Here is a 16,924-nt window from a genome sequence, read left to right as displayed (position 1 = left end):
GGCTCCATCTCCTGTCCTGCCCTCCTTCCTGAGCTGTCACTCCCCCAAAACACAGACATAAATGCCAGAAAACCGGAGACACTCACCAGCCATTGCTGTTCTGTCTCTCTGGGTAGGAAAGTAGTGAAAATGAAAGCAGCCTTTTCCCTTTGCTCTCAGGGTTCTGGCATGCTGGTATTGCCTAAATGGGAAACTACAGCTTTTCAAGTTCTCTTTGTCTGTGTGGAGATAGAATTTGACTTTTCTGATACGTGTCTTACTTCTACTAGAAAACAGGAAGCAAACATATCTTTCCTCTTCATTCTCACACAGTTTCTCTGTTCTGTTTTGCAGTGGCTCCATCTCCTGTCCTGCCCTCCTTCCTGAGCTGTCACTCCCCCAAAACACAGACATAAATGCCAGAAAACCGGAGACACTCACCAGCCATTGCTGTTCTGTCTCTCTGGGTAGGAAAGTAGTGAAAATGAAAGCAGCCTTTTCCCTTTGCTCTCAGGGTTCTGGCATGCTGGTATTGCCTAAATGGGAAACTACAGCTTTTCAAGTTCTCTTTGTCTGTGTGGAGATAGAATTTGACTTTTCTGATACGTGTCTTACTTCTACTAGAAAACAGGAAGCAAACATATCTTTCCTCTTCATTCTCACACAGTTTCTCTGTTCTGTTTTGCAGTCTATTTTGAAGTCAAATGGACCCTCTGTGCTACCCCATAGCCACAAAATGGCAGAGAGGTCTCACCACAGACACCCACTCAGCCCCTGCAGTAAGGTGTGAGTTTGCAAGACTTAAGGGGAGCAGGAAACTGACTGGAGCCTGACAAATAGTGCTATTCCTGATACCATTTTTAAAAACAGAGGTATGTGATCTCTTCTCTCTTTCTTGATCTGTGTACTGGTCAGCACTGGGAAAATGTGTATATTTTACTATACTGACTCTTTTACTCAAGATTAGTTTTTTAAACAATAGGATGTTTGCTATAAAAATTAAATAATGCAAATTGTATGAAATGTAGTAAGATCATCGGTCTTTTTTAATCTCATGCCACAAATTAACCACAATTATATGCTTAGCTTACATTGGTAAGAATTCTTATCCTGTGCTTTTAAAAAGCACTCAGTATAGTACTGATGTTATTGATGGCTGCTATCAGGAGTATCTTTGTTTCCTTTGGTCTGACTATAAACTCAACTCTGACTGGGTTTTGCCACTGTGATGCAGTAAATGGACCCTGTGAAGCTCTTTGCCAGGCCAGTAGACATGTAACCCATTTCTTCCTCTTGGACACGTGACTGTCCACATGAACAAGACTGGGATAGCTTGCTAGAGACATCACATGGAGATGCCTAACCCGTGTGCAGATGATCTCAGGCACTTGGATAACCCCAGAGACAAGAAGAACCACAGAGTTGATAATCAACTTGTGAACAATAGAAAAGGCCCATTGTTTTAAGTCACTGTGTTTTGGGGCAGTTTCTCACCAATAGAGAAACACATACTTACCAATAACTTTTTTCCCATGTCATCAACAGTTGGCTTTTTATAATTTCCCAATGTATGAAAGAAATTTGTAAGAATTAAAGTACCTTAGGAACTATTTCATTTTTTTAATGACCATATAGTATTAACAGTGTTGATAGATTAATAAGGTTATTTTTTAATAGTTTATTTATTTATTTGACAGACAGAGAACACAAGTAGGCAGAGAGGCAGGCAGAGAGAGAGGGAGGAAGCAGGCTCCCTGTTGAGCAGAGAGCCCGATGCGGGGCTCAATCCCAGGACCCTGGGATCATGACCTGAGCTGAAGGCAGAGGCTTTAACCCACTGAGCCACCCAGGTACCCTGATAGATTAATAAGTTTTAGATGTTCTATCAAAGTAATGTATGCAGCAGGCATCTAATTCAGTTGTACAGAAAAGTGCATAATAGAAAACATATTCTCAGTACAACTCTCCCATCTTCAGTCCCACATTCTATATGTAATTTCCCTAAATTATTCATTTTTGTTTTCTTATGCTGATTTTCAGATCTTTCAGTAACATGCATATTTTATCCCTCTGTTTTTTGATAGACCAAATACAACAATGTTCTTGACTACCTCTTATGAAAAATAAGATGTAGTTAACTTATCCTGCCTTACTCATCAGGCTGCCTAATATTTCATGATATAATGATTTTTAATTCTTTTCTTGATTAATTTTTAAATATCAAATACTATATTTAAAAATTACAAAATACACAAATAAGGAAATAATCCTGAAAGCAGCGAAAGAAAGAAAAAAAAAAAACCCTTAACCTACAAGAGAAGACAAATAAGGTTGATAGCAAGTCTATCCACAAAAACTTGGCAGGCCAGAAGAAAGTGGCATGATGTATTCAATGTACTGAATGGGAAAATACGCAGCCAAGAATACTCAATCAGCAAGGCTGTCATTCAGAATAGGAGGAGAATAAAGATTTTCCCAGACAAACAAAAGCTTAAAAAGTTCATGACCACTTAAACACCCTGCAAGAAATATTAAAGGGGACTCTTTGAGTGGGAAAAAACAAAAGCAACAAAGACTAGAAAGAATAAGAGAAAACCTCCAGAAACACCTAATTTATAGGTAATACAATGGCACTAAATCCTATCAGTAATAACTCTGAATGGGGATACCTGAGTTCAGTAGGCTAAGTATCTGACTCTTGGTTTTGACTCAGGTCATGATCACAGGGTCGTGGGATTGAGCCCTTTGTTGAGCTCTGTGATCAGTGCAGAGTCTACTTGAGATTCTCCCTCTCCCTCTACTCCTCCCCCCATCAAATAAATAATTAAATCTTAAAAAAATAATCACTCTGAAAGTAATGGACTAAATGTTCCAAGCCAAAGACATAGGGTATCTGAATGGATGAAAGAAAGAAAGAAAGGAAAAAAAAAAAGACAGAAAGAAAAGCAAAGCAAGGCAAGACCCATCTATATGCTGCTTATAAGAGACTCATTTTAGATCTAAAGTCACCTACAGATTGAAAGTGAGGGAGTGGAGTGGAGAACTATCTATCATGGTAATGGATGTCAAAAGGAAGCTAAAGTAGCCATATGTATATAACAGACAAACTAGATTTTAAACCAAAGACTCTAATAAGAAATGAAGAAGGGCACTATGTCATCATTAAGGAGTCTATCCAACAGGAAAATCTGACAGTTGTAATATATAAGTCAATTAATAGTAAACATAAAGGAACTCATTGATAATAATACAATAATAGTAGGGGACTCTAATACCCCCACTTATAGCATTAGACAAATCATCTAAGCAGAAAATCAACAAGGACATGACACCTTGGACCATGTACCTCCATGGTGATGACCACAACAATGAATGACACACTGGACCATGTGGACTTAACCAATGCATAGAGAACATTCATCCTAAAGTGGCAGAGTAACCATTCTTCTCAAGTGCACATGGAACGTTTTCCAGAATAGATCACATACTATGTCACAAATCAGGCCTCAACAGTAAAAAAAAATTGAGATCATACCATGCGTACTTTCAGAGCACGATGCTATGAAACTTGAAGTCAACCACAAGAAAAATTTTTGAACGATCTCCAGTGCATGGAGGATAAAGAACATTTTACTAAAGAATGAATGGGTTAACCAGTAAATTAAAGAAGAAATTAAAAAAAAAAATACATGGAAGCAAATGAAATGAAAACATGACAGACAGTTCAAAACCTTGGAGGTGCAGGAAAGGCTGTCAGAAGAGGGAAAGGTATAGCAATATAGGCCTTCCTCAAGAAACAAGAAAAGTCTCAAATACACAACTTAACCGAAGATGTCAACATCACTCTGAAGTACTTCTAATTGGTCAGAGCGGTGACTGAAGATTAAACATTCAAATTGACAATGTGGAAGACACTGGATACATTAACAAGAATTGTTTTTGATTCAAGGTTAGAGACAAAAGAGGGACTGGAAGTGATTTGAGAGAGAATAAAGGGAGTTTGGGGAGCTTTGAGGAGTTATGGGGAAGAGAGCGGTGTGTGTGTGTGTGTGTTGTTTAATGGGATCATTATAATGTGTTTTGTGGCAATAGCAATGACATCATTCAGTGGGAACATGATGTAGGACAGCAATGGGACTATTATTGAACAATTTCGGTCAGCAAGCATGAAGGAGTTAAGTGGGAAGTGATGCCTTAGCCTTAGAATTATAGGAGAGAAAAGCAAGCATGTGTGACCAGGTAATAACAAAGTGGTAGATTTTGAGGCTAGAAATATTCTTCTCTGAATGGACAGTTACTGAGGGATCAGCCCCCAAAAGGTGGAAATACATCCCAACACAGTACTTGTCCAGAGATGATTCACATAGCCATAATAGTATAAATGCTTTTCATTGTTTCTTAGCATTGAGAGTTATTGTTTGAAAAAAGTACAGAACACTTGGTTATGGATGCAGAAGTCAGTGAAAATCTTAGGACGTTAGACACTGGAAAACAAAAATATGGGTTAAAAACAGTCCAATTTTAGATGAAGGGAATTGTATGGGTGTGACTATTATCAGCTCGTATACAGAGAATTGCATACGGAAAATTAAGCTACTCAGCAACATTTCCAAGAAGAAATGAGGGTTTATTTATTTATTTATTTTTCATTTCATATTATTTCTTTTTCATTTCAAGTTTTTATTTAAATTCTAGTTAGTTAACATATGTGGTAGAATTGGTTTCAGGAGTAGAATTTAGTGGTCCATCACTTACACACACCACCCAGGGCTCTTCATAACCCGTGCCCTCCTTAATGCCCATCTCCCATCTAGCCTACCCCCTCCATTACAGGTCCCTGCAGTCAAGCATCTCTTATGGTTTCCTTCCCTCTGTCTTTTCCCCCTTTCCCTGTGTTCACCTGTTTGTTTCTTAAATTCCACGTATGGTGAAATCACATGGTATTTGTCTTTCTCTGACTGACTGATTTCATTTAGCATAATAAATTCTAGTTCCATCCATGTTATTGCAAATGATATTTCATTACTTTTATGGCTGAATAACATTCCATTGTACATATATAAACCACGTCTTTATCCATTCCTCTGTCAACATTTGGGCTCTTTCCATAGTTTGGCTATTGCTGATAACATTACCATAAACATTGAGGTGTGTACGCCTTTGAATCTGTATTTCTGTATCCTTTGGGTACATACTTAGTAGTGCCATTGCTGGGTTGCAGGGTAGTTCTAGGGTTTTTTTATTGTTGTTATTGTTGTTTGAGAGGAAGCATGCAGTGGGGAATGGTGAGGGGCAGAGGGACAGAGAATCCTAAGCAGGCTCCACACCCAGGGCAGAGCCGGATGCGGGGCTTGATCTGATGACCCTGCGATCATGACATCAACCAAAATGAAGAGTCAGACTCTAAACTGACCCAGGTGTCCCCTATTTTTACCTTTTTGAGAACCCTTTATACTGCCTACCAGAGTAACTATACCATGTTGCATCCCCTGAAAAGTGTAAGCGTTGTATTATTGGGGGGAGCGGGGAGGCGCTGTTAAGTTTGATAATTTCTTCACAGATTTTAGATACTAACCCGTTCTCAGATATGTCCTTGCAGATATCTTCACCATCCCACATGCTGCCTTTTAGTTTTGTTCATTGTTCCCAATCACTGTGTGTCTTGATGGAGTCCAATGGTTTGTTTCGCTTTGTTTCCCTTGACGGAGCTTTACATCATGTCCTGATTTGTAGTTAGGCAGTGTCCATCCCTTCAACACAAAATTGTTTTCTTAGCTCTTCTTACTGTTGTATTTTCTAAACAAGGCATACAAATAAACTATCCAGGGCGCCTGGGTGGCTCAGTGGGTTAAGCCGCTGCCTTCAGCTCAGGTCATGATCTCAGTGTCCTGAGATTGAGTCCCGGATCGGTCTCTCTGCTCGGCGGGGAGCCTGCTTCCCCCTCTTTCTCTCTGCCTGCCTCTCTGCCTACTTGTGATCTCTCTCTGTCAAATAAATAAATAAAATCTTAAAAAAAAAATAAAAAAGTAAACTATCCAGCTTGAGAAAATTTCCTGTTAGGTTTTCTTTGTTATTCTGTTGGGTTTATAGATTAATTTGGGTAGGAAATTGAAATCTTTACATTTGTCTTCTAATCAGTGTTGAGGATATCCTTCACAGTAGTTAAATCTTCTTTACATGTCACTTGGTGATTTTTTAAAAATATTTTCCATGCATACCTTGCAAGTATTTGTTTACAATTACCTTCAAATATCTTATGATGTAAATTGCTATTTGCAAGAAGAGCCTTTAAAAAGCAAACACTTCCTATCATCTTTTAAATACGAGAATGCTGTTTTATTTTGTATATTGATCTGAATTCTTACAAATCCAGGGAATATATTATTAATTTGAAGAGATTTTTAGTGAATAAAATCATATTTTTCAAGAACAATGATGATTTTATTTTTGTGTTCCATACTTTTACTTTCAGCTTTCTTGGCTTGGAACTCTAGTGCAAAACTGAATAGAAATATTTTTTACTTGTATCTTATTCAAAGGTAATCCTCAAATATTTCTGCATAAGGAGGCTATAGATTTTCACACATTGTTTTTCCTGTACTTCTATTTTGTTGGTTGACTTCTTATTAAATATATGCATTAGATTAAGGAATTGCTTTTGTTCTTGTTTTTCTAAGGTTTTAATTATTCTTTATCATAAATGAATTCTCAGTACTATTAAATGCATTTATAAACTTCTTAAAATTTTTGCATCTACTTTTTAAATTTTATTTTGAGGAAAGCTGTCCTAAATATGTCTCTTATTAAACTATAACCACATCCTTAGAGTAAATGCTAGTATCATCAAATACTAATTAATAAATATTAGTAGTATTTCAGATACGGCTAGATTTGTTTTGCTAACATGTTTTTTAGAATCTTTACATGAGTGTTCATGAGAAATCAGCCAATATTTTTCTAACTTCTCCTCCTCTTCTAACATTTTGTTTCAGTTTTGTATAAGGCCTATAAGAGATTTTAAGAAGCATACTTCTCTTTTTCATGTGGAACTGTTTATTGAAAGTAGAATGAATCAGTTTCTTAGAAGTTCTGTAAGACATGTCTTTACAACAATTTGGGTCTACTCATCATTTTTGCAGATGAATATGACAAAGAAAAATTCATTTATTTAATGTTTATGGGTCAATTTAGCTTTTTATTTTATCATGTGTTAAGTTTATTAATTTACCTTTTCTAGAAAGTTTTCCGTATATTTCCTCTGTGTTATGTGTGATATTCTCTGATAATTATTTTTAAAGATTTTATTTATTTATTTGACAGAGAGAGATCACAAGTAGGCAGAGAGACAGGCAGAGGGGAAGAGAGAAGGAGGCTCTCTGCTGAGCAGAGAGCCAGGTGTGGGTCTCGATCCCAGGACCCTGAGATCCTGACCTGAGCCAAAGGCAAAGGCTTAACCCACTGAGCCACCCAGGTGTCCTTTCTCTAATTTTTTTTTTTCTGTATTTATGTCTATCTATATTCATCATACCTTTTTATCTTGAATATTGTCTCTATGCTAATTCTTTTCTTTCACATTCAGTCTTGGCTGTCTGTAATTTCATTAGCCCTTTAAAGGGCCAGTGTTTGCTTCAGTGACCTGCTCAGTCCTTTGTTTCATTACAATTTCATTCATGCGTTCTTTTGAATCCGTATGATTTGCTTACTTCTATTTATGTATTGGTTTAGTATATTCTGATTTCTTAAGTCGAATGCTTAGTTTGTATGTTTTTCTTCCTGGTTTTTGTATGTGCCTATATGTACACATAGTTCTATGTTTGGAATCTGTGTGCGTATGCGTGTGTATTTTCATTCTGTGCTATATACAGATGTGAGGCAGTCTTTCTGTTATTGGGTTTCTAGTATTACCACTTGGTAGTCAAAGACTGAGGCATCTGTGAAACATATTTTTGAATCTTTGTGATGTGACTTACATGTCTACATGAGCAGGCCAAGTCCAGATATAAAGCCAGCATGAATTTTTGTAGTATTAGTTAATCCTTACAATTCAAAATTCAGTTAACCCCTACAGTTCAGAAACCCTACAATTTTAGTCTGTCCTTGCATTGGAGAGACAACACAGCACAATGGTTAATAACTCAGATTTCAGAGTAAGTCCAGAACTTTCACTTGCTAACTGTGTGACCTTGGACAGGTCATTTAAGCTCTAAAATATCTGTAAAACGAGGATGTTGATAGTAATTACAGGGCTGTTGTAAGGCTTAAATTAGTTACTTATACACAAAAATCCCTTTTAATAATCGAAATCTTTACAATAATCTTGACATTCAATTAACTTTTATAAATTTTAACTATGATGTTTCTATTTGACATCCAGAGCACCTTTTTTTTTTTTTAAATTTAGTTCAGCTATGTGCTAAAATTTCTATCCAGCATTCTCCGTGAACATGGTAGAAGTGGTGTATCTCCTTACGTAGTAGTTCTAGTGGCCATGTAGCCAAAATTCCTCTACCAACATTCATCCTTCCAGAAAAGTAGACATTACTCCTTCCACTGCTAACACTCCCTTGCATTTTCTGTGGTGTTTCTAATTGCATTTGTGTGTTTATACAAATACACTGAATTTACACCATCTTGGACAAAAGCCCAACTTATTTTAGATGACAGTCAGGGGCTTGCTAAAGGATAAGATTTTCCTGAAATGTAGAAAGTGCAGAAGTCTGGGGAAAAAGTACTTAAGAAAAACAGGAGAGCAAGAAGAAAGATAGATACATGGGATTAATTTGAACTCACACTTTACTGAAGAAAAAGAAAAAAAGAGCTTCACCTATAATGTTGGCCAAGTAATAAATTAGAAAACTTGTTCTAGATCATTCTGTAGGTCTAGGGTCTGATAAGTATATAAGTGAGGAGCTGACCAATTTATAGTTCTTGTCTCTGGACAGGTACTGCCTCCCGTCACCCTATTGCTAAGGTCAAGTCATGGCCGGTTATGTTCCCCCAGGAAATACACACACCCCGTGAGTCATAAAGCTGGAAAATCCAGCTTACGTCTTTCACCTGATTTCCATTCAGCCACCATTTTAACGGAAATCCTATTCTCTGCTAGAGGATGTAAAAGACAGTTCATTTGTTTTCTTTTTTATTGTAATACCAAAGGTCACATGAGCATGCTTTGGTCAAGGTACTTTCCGAAGTTGGTCAAGACGGGCTGCGCTGCCTGCGATGGCCTGAAGGAGAGAAAAAGAGCAGAATCAAGACAACAATCCCTGAAAGACCTCAGTCTGTCTCTTCTCATGGCTCCATTCCCTTCCTCTTCTGGGTGGCTCTTGCCACTTCCTTTGGCTTCTAGTTGTGACTATTGTCGTCTACTCACCCGAAAGTACTCCAGGTGATCTTTGCGAAATCTCTGTTACTAGATTATGTCATTTCTTTTTTTTTTTTTCTTTTTTAAAGATTTTATTTATTTGATAGAGAGATCACAAGGAGGCAGACAGGCAGGCAGAGAGAGAGGGGGGAGGCAGGCTCCCTGCTGAGGAGAGAGGCTGGTGCGGGGCTCGATCCTAGGACCCTGAGATCATGACCTGAGCCGAAGGCAGAGGCTTAACCCACTGAGCCACCCAGGCCCCTGATTACGTCATTTCCGTATGTAAGAGCACTTGAAACACCCTCTCTGTCTCACTCGGGATAAAACATTTGAAACCTTTACCACATGACCACCAAGGTCCACGTGAACAGGCTTCCCACCACTTTTCTGAATTTGCCTCTCCCATTTCCATTGATCTCATTCTCCCCCAGGTTGCTGCCTCTTGACACTTCTTTAGACATGTGAGGCCCGTTTCTGCCTCAGGGTGTTTATACTTGCTGTTTCCTGAGGTGGGACACTTTTCCCCCAACAGGTACCCCAAGGTCCCCCACCACCACCACAGCCTGTCCATTCCTTGTTCTGACTATATCGTTTTATCACTTGAAGGAAATTCTGCCTAAATAATCTTATCTGTAGCCCGACAGCATCCTCCCTCTGGGGCTCTTTAACCTCCTCCATTTCTCTTAGCTCTTCTCCCTCTCAACGCAGGATCTGTTTCCTGTGTGGTTAGAGTCTGTCCCCTCTCGCTCGAGCGCACGTCTCAGAGCAAGGACTCCACTTGCTTTGTTGCCTGGTATATTGCCAGCATCTGGATCAGAACCTGGAACGTAGTCGGTGCCGGATACATACGAGTCCCATAAACAAGCCAGTTCCTCCATGTAGTTCTCTTGCACTCATTAGGCCTTAGCAGCTGTAACACTGAAGTATCTGGGCAACTGCGCTGGGACCGTGTCAGAAACCCAGGGCGGGAGATGGCAGGGGCACACACTGAACCACTGAGATCAACCTCATGATAAAACAGAATTTAAGTGATGTTTCTGAGAGGCAGACTCATAATTGCTTATAATGATATAAAGCAGCTGTGAGTAAGTGAAATAATTTGGGGTCTAACTTGGGGTCTAACTTGGGGGTCTAAATTTGGGGTCTAATTTGATATACCCATTCTAAAATATTTTGACCAAAACTAATAATAACAACAATACTACTACATGTGGCGGTGGGTGCTCAGGGGGTTCATGCAGAGCATGTGCAGTTGTGAGAGCACAGTCTGAGGGTGAGATCCGCTCCGTGGGAGTGGTACGGAACCGGAGTCTGCCTCCACACGGGGTAGCTTTTGTAGCATCTGGCAGCGGTCGCTCAGAGCGGCGACGTGACACGTGTGCACTCAGAGGACCAAAGTCCTGCTCTCTCCCTGCTCCTGTGTTTCCCATGTTCTCAGGATCTGAGGCAATGTGTGGAAACTCAGTATGTGGGAGGGGTGGGCAAGGGAGGGAATGAGAGAGATGAATGCAAGTCAGTGGAAACATGAGGACATTTCTATTTTAATAATTGCTACGCTGTGTCCTGCACAGTTCATTACTTCCTGACTTGGTTTCGCTCAACTAACCCAACGGCTCGATTGTGGAGGTGGAGGTAGGATTCAGATGCACAGAAGTAGAGTAAAAACAGCAACTAACCACCAAACTACATCAACCAGGAACACTAATGGAACCAACTAAGCTGTCAACCGCCACTTGGTCCTTGGACCTCACCACCAATATGACTTTCCCACTTACTGCACCTGCCAACAGCTCTCGGCACTTACCGTTTTCAGTTGCCAGGGAAGAGATAGAAAGGTCTTGTCAGAGAACTTCGTTCAATGGTGGGCATCTGGGCTTTGACATCTGGTTTTTCAAATGATTGTTGTACCTAAAAACAAAAAGAGAGGCAAGATGATGCCTCTTACGAATTCTCAGGAAAAATTTTTCACCATGAGCCAGAAAATTCTGGGAATTCAGGGTGCTCCTAGGGTTGATGCTGCCAGCCCCATGGACACTCAGACTCTTTGCCAGTGCTGCCCTACCTCTTGAAAGTGATACCTGGTGTCAGAATATGTCCTTTTTCTCAAACACTTTATGTCTAATCCAAGCCCTTACAAACTCTATTTCCTGTTTTCTGTTTGTGATCTGACAATTAGTTTTCCCCTGGGGTCGCTTCATGAGAACTGGATCTTGAGAATTCTCTACTTTCTATGTCTACCAGGGTTAACTCCTCAATTTAGTGAGACTCAAATCCCAGGATTTTGTTAAGTCCAGAACACTGAGTAACTTTCATATCCCTGCCACCAGGCTGACTTAAAGTCTTTTGCCACAGGCTGATCAATGAGATCCTGCTGAACCTAGATCGATTATTTCTAGTCTTTCCTGGAAATGCCCTTCCAAGTGCAATGTCCAAATCCTACTCATCCAAAGGACTTAGCTTGCTAAGTTCCTATTTAGAGACCCCAACTCATGTCATGCTGCTGACTTCTCCAATTTACTTGTGGTATTGCCTTCTTCTTCCAGAAGAGTGTAACTGTTCTCTATGTTTTTGATTGAAAACACAACCACAGTTTTCCATGTTCTTAATAGCAATCCCTTGTTCCTTAAAAAAGGGGAAAACATCTATTTATTTATTCAAGCATTTTTTCATTCAATGGATATTAATTCCTATGTGCCTGAATGTCGCATTTAGCAAATTCCCGCTTTCGTAAATTCACATTTGAGTGAGTAAATACAGATTTTTTAAAAAATGAGCCTATAAATACATATACTAAGTGCATGGAGGGAAGAGCCACGGAGGAAAGTAAACAGGGAAAGGGGGCCACTAAGGAGTGTCCAGAGCCGGGGAAGCAGCATCAGGCCCCCTTCTGGACCACCCCCTTCGCATGTCCTCAGACTTTTCTTTACAGATTCCATCACAATCCATAACCACACATTTGTTTGCTGGCCTACTTGTTCAGTGACCGTGTGTCTCACAAACGACGTACCTGCTACAGAACCTTAAGGTCACACGTGTCTCCTTCACCCCTTTGTCACCAGGAGAGAGCCCACAAATATGCCAGCCAGTTCATATTTATTTATAAAGTAAACAATGAAAATTAATGCAAATACCTCCCACTCTTTGAAACTTAAGAACTTATACCCCATGACATACAAACTTATATGTTATATTATTTCTTTTATATTTTGATCACTTGCTATAGTGCACTGACATTTTTCTTTTTCTTTTTCCTCAATCAGGTTTTAAACACCTAGATGGCAGGAACCAGGTCCCACTCCACTTGTGTTTGCCTGACCAGTTCCGACATTGTCACCTGGCAAAGGCTTCCTGAACAGACAAATGACTAGAAGAGGAAAGACAAGCTTACCTTCTGAAATACTTCTATTAGGTGATTACACCAAGAGTATTTCTGGAAGCATGTGATGAGTTGTGCAATGAAGAGAGATCCCTTTGTGACGTGTCTCCAGGAGACGTTATCTATGAAGAGAGGAGGTGGTAAGCCTTGGGCTGGGGCCTTCACTCTTACTTCGCTTACAGTTTTTCTAAAGTATAGCTTGGTAGTTATCTCGGTGTCTTTAGGAGAAGGAGCTATAACCCTACGTTAACTCATTTTTTACAGACAGGAAGCAAATAGACAAATAAAAAGCTAGCAGAGGTTGAACTAGCAGGGCAGCCCATCAGAACTGCAAAAGATGACCCAGTAATCCTATCGTATTGTTAGGACTGACTGACTTTTAACTCTGTGCCCTCTGTTATCCACTTGGCTTCCAAAAGAGGTCTGAGAGATCATTGGAATTATCCCAGTTTACAGAGGAAAAGCTAGAAGCTCAGAAGGATTCAAGACTGTCACCACATTTACACAGGTGGCCATTTACAGACTAATTACTGTGCTGTCTTTCATAGTGTCATCAACAAAATAGGTGAACAGACTGAAAAAAAACTTTTGGAGGGGTTGGATACGTTCATGGCATGGATTGTGGTGATAGCTTCACAGATATATTCTTATCTCCAAGCTCATAAAGTCCTAGCAGATGTCAGTCATATTTCTATAAAGTGGTTTAAAAAGACTGAAAATAAAAATTTGCAACTTAGAAACACCCAAATGTAAGGTTTCTTCAGATGATTACATAGAGGTCAAGAACTAAACACTGCTCTACTGTTAGTACATCAAATACGCCCCAAGGTATCACTTTCTACTTGTTTTAAAGGGGGCATCTATGGGGCGCCTGGGTGGCTCAGTGGGTTAAAGCCTCTGCCTTCGGCTCAGGTCATGATCCCAGGGTCCTGGGATCGAGCCCTGCATCGGGCTCTCTGCTCAGCAGGGAGCCTGCTTCCTCCTCTCTCTCTCTGCCTGCCTCTCTGCCAACTTGTGATCTCTGTCTGTTAAATAAATAAATCTTTAAGGAAAAAAAAGCGGGGGGGTCATCCACACTGGGCTGGGGTGTGTGATGGAAGGCTTGCATGATCCTCTGAGAAAGGGCAGCCAGTCCCAGGATCCAGAAAAACTCTCCTCAAACTGTTAAATGGATTTAGTAGAAAAAGGAATCAGTCATTTGTTTTAAGGTGATATATGGGAAAGGAGGTTCCTTGCATTAGGTTGTTTTAATGTTTGGTGTACCTTTGACTCGAAAGCACAACCCTTATAATAAAAGTACGATCTTAGAAAGTAAAGGGAAAAAACAGAATCTTCGTCTCCATAGAACAGATGAGACAAGATTTAAACAATATCGACAACACATAAAATTTGCCTCGGATCATTGCTGTGCGGAGCCTGTTTTGATTTTCTAGAATCGTTCAGGGGTCCCCTCAGGCCCACAAATCCCTGTGTGCCCTGGAAAGACACATACGTGGGGTTGAGGAGCAGAAAGCAACGAAGTCCTTTTCCACGTGGACCCTGTGGATGGCGTCACTCTCCAGGAGCAGAGGTTGATGGGAAAAGCTGTCGGCGGAGGCTGCTTTCGAGTCACTGACCCACGCTTCCCCAAGATTTTCTGTGGAGACATCAAATTTCTGCACACTGTGTGCCTCTCAGGATGACTAGAGCAATTGCCCACAACTTTGTTGCTAAGCAGTTATTCCAACCAGTTAGACACATGCACACGCGTGCACACACACACACACACACACAGTGCTCTGCTCTTCTCTAGGGTCCTTCAGCAATGTGCCAGTGAGCGCTGACAGCATCGCAAAACTGGAAGGGCCCGTTTGTGAGGAAGACAGCAGAAGTTAAAGCCCTATTTGCCTAATTTCAGAGAGCGTGGTTACATTTTTTAAGCTAAGTTATGTTTGTTTCCTTTTCCCCCAAAACACTGCTCCACAAAGCAAAAGGACAGTTGGAAGTCAGGAGAAAAGTTTTTTGTTTTTTGGGTTTTTGTTGTTGTTGTTGTTCCCGCACCTTCCCACTCATTTCCCTTCCAATATGCCTGAGGAAAAAAGACGCCGCTAGTACATGCTATGCTCACTTTCAAAGGAAATTCTTCTCAAGCCAGAGATTGTCAAAATGTAAAATGTTAACAAGGAAAGCCCTCATTAAGATCATTTTGTTTCAGGATTTGAATATTTGTGTTTAACTTCTATTTAGGAATGCTAGTGGTCTTCTTGAGTTGAACAGAAATGTGTCCACTGATGGGACAGATGCTCCCGATGTTAGCCCCCTAGGGCAAGTTTCCTGCTAATTCAGTCTAGTTTGTTTGCCCCGAATGTGGTCTAAGATCGTCTCCTCTAGAAGCAAAGCACACATCACTGTTCTCAGCAGACACCGGCATGACCTCTGGGGTTTCCCTCTTAGAACTCACCACCTCTGCAGGCCTGGATGATGATGACCTTGGGTTTGTCCCTGAGGTTGTGGCAGTTGATGTTGTTGAAGATCTGGAAGACGGTGTCATAAGGCAGCACATCCTGATTTTCCGGGCTAAACGCCGTCCCGCAGATTCCGCTCAGGATGCCGTGAGACATGAGCACCAGGAACGTGCTGTCCGAGGACTTGTGCTCTGGGCGGGAGGCGAAGGCCCGCAGCTCTGACTCCATACCCTGGAAAAAACCACCAGATCTTACTTTGCTAGGAGAAGCATTTCAGTTGGTCTCACCTCCTGCTTATCACAAGCAGCAGCGTAAGAATCGTCCAGAACGCCCCACTCACTACGCCTCCAGGCACTGCTTGCTCCAGGATGGGTTTTCTTTCTAAAATGGAGCAGTGGGTAGAACTTTCCAGTCCTGATGGTGATACATAAACTGTCCTCTTCATACATTTTATGGTCACTTTTTGTCACCTACATACTTTTTCCTTTCCGTCTCTCAGTACTTGATAGGAGTCTTGTGTCATAAATGCGTCCTCCCAGTACCCTTGTAAAACCGTTCCCTTCTATGCTTAGAATAAAATCAAACCTCTGATGTACAAATACTCCTCTCTCACCGTGCCTCGCCTCCCCCAGGTTCCAGCTGCCCTGGTGTTTCTGTACGGCTCCTGTGTGGCTTCCCCTCCGATCCAGAACACAGGTCATCCCCAGCTATCCAGGGCATGCGGTTCCCAGACTCATGGGTCCGCTTCCGTATTAGCTCCCTGAAGAGCCCATCTAACATCAGGTTTGCTGGGATCCCCACTCACTAGTTTGCTGCCATGTTTCCTTGTTCTTTTTTCTCTTTACTTACTTTTAACTTTCTTTTCACTCTTCCAGGGATGTACCAAATCTGTGACACGTTCTGTTTTGCTTTCGGTACGATCATCCCACACCAAGCAAGCCCAGAGCACTGGAGCTGGGAGCTGCCCATCTCATTCACAGACCTGTGCCCAGTGCCAGGAAGAGACCCTAGGACCCAGCTGGGACTGGGCACGTAATGGTGAGTACACTGCCATGACACTAACATCAAACTCGGATTTCCTGGGACTGTTGGGACGGACTCCTAATCATCCCGCTTTGGAACTGAGGATTGTCTAGATACACATGCCAGCCACTTTGCCCAGTTATGGAACTGACGATATTAGAGCTCAAGAAAGACATGTTTCTTACTTCCATGTCTTTAACACACACACACACACATAAGGATGTCAAGGTGTTTGCCTAACATGCTGAAGCTAACATGTTCGTAGTAGGATGTGCGTTGAATATACACTTAGGGGCGGGTGAGGGGCCCCGACCTCAGCAGTGAGTTTCTGTTTCACGTCCACACTGTAGCCGAGGCCTTCCAGCAGATTCTTCATCCCTGCAATGTCAGTTTCGGCCCCATTCCTGGGCGGAAGATGATCGAACTCTATATTGCATATGATGAGAGCCAGCCGAGTACGATCATTTCTCTCCATTATTGGGTAGATCTGCAGGAAACAGACATACGGTGAGTCTGACTTACCTCAGGCTCCTTTGAAACCCTCATCTGCTGGTCACTGTTACTGCGCTAAGGGCTCCTTGAGCTGCCCAGTCCTCTATCCTGTACCAGAAGACCCTGCTCTCCTATCTCTTTGTAATGGATTGAGTTGGCAGTAGTAAGAAGTGCAGACGGGAGCTAAGTTATCTTTTAAGAGCCCACAGCAGAAGGGACGCTTGGGTGGCTCAGTTGGTTAAGCGG

General features: G+C 41.2%; 2 protein-coding genes across 5 annotated transcripts in view; both read right to left on the bottom strand.

Annotated features, from left to right (window-relative positions):
- LOC132028961 (caspase-12-like) overlaps positions 1–352 on the bottom strand; it is a 13,666-nt gene extending 13,314 nt beyond the window's left edge. For 2 of the 4 annotated variants that reach the window (XM_059418449.1, XM_059418450.1), the window contains exon 1: positions 87–172. In XM_059418449.1, coding sequence (XP_059274432.1) covers positions 87–93 — 7 coding nt within the window. In that variant the 5' untranslated portion in view covers positions 94–172. Of the gene's footprint in view, positions 1–86 lie in introns of all 4 variants that reach the window. The other 2 variants (XM_059418448.1, XM_059418447.1) reach the window with 2 other exon arrangements.
- An 8,529-nt stretch (positions 353–8,881) lies between these two features.
- LOC132029007 (caspase-1-like) overlaps positions 8,882–16,924 on the bottom strand; it is an 18,173-nt gene continuing 10,130 nt past the window's right edge. The window contains exons 5-10 of the mRNA XM_059418451.1: positions 16,500–16,673; positions 15,160–15,394; positions 14,212–14,355; positions 12,732–12,841; positions 11,148–11,251; positions 8,882–9,206 (exon numbers count right to left, since the gene is read on the bottom strand). Of these exons, the coding sequence (XP_059274434.1) occupies positions 11,153–11,251; positions 12,732–12,841; positions 14,212–14,355; positions 15,160–15,394; positions 16,500–16,673 (762 nt within the window). The 3' untranslated portion in view covers positions 8,882–9,206; positions 11,148–11,152. The remainder of the gene's footprint in view (positions 9,207–11,147; positions 11,252–12,731; positions 12,842–14,211; positions 14,356–15,159; positions 15,395–16,499; positions 16,674–16,924) is intronic.

The sequence above is a fragment of the Mustela nigripes genome, chromosome 1 (assembly GCF_022355385.1).
Source record: "Mustela nigripes isolate SB6536 chromosome 1, MUSNIG.SB6536, whole genome shotgun sequence".
NCBI classification, from domain to species: domain Eukaryota; kingdom Metazoa; phylum Chordata; class Mammalia; order Carnivora; family Mustelidae; genus Mustela; species Mustela nigripes.
Note: the sequence above shows the minus strand (reverse complement) of the source record. Positions and strands in the feature narration are given on the sequence as shown.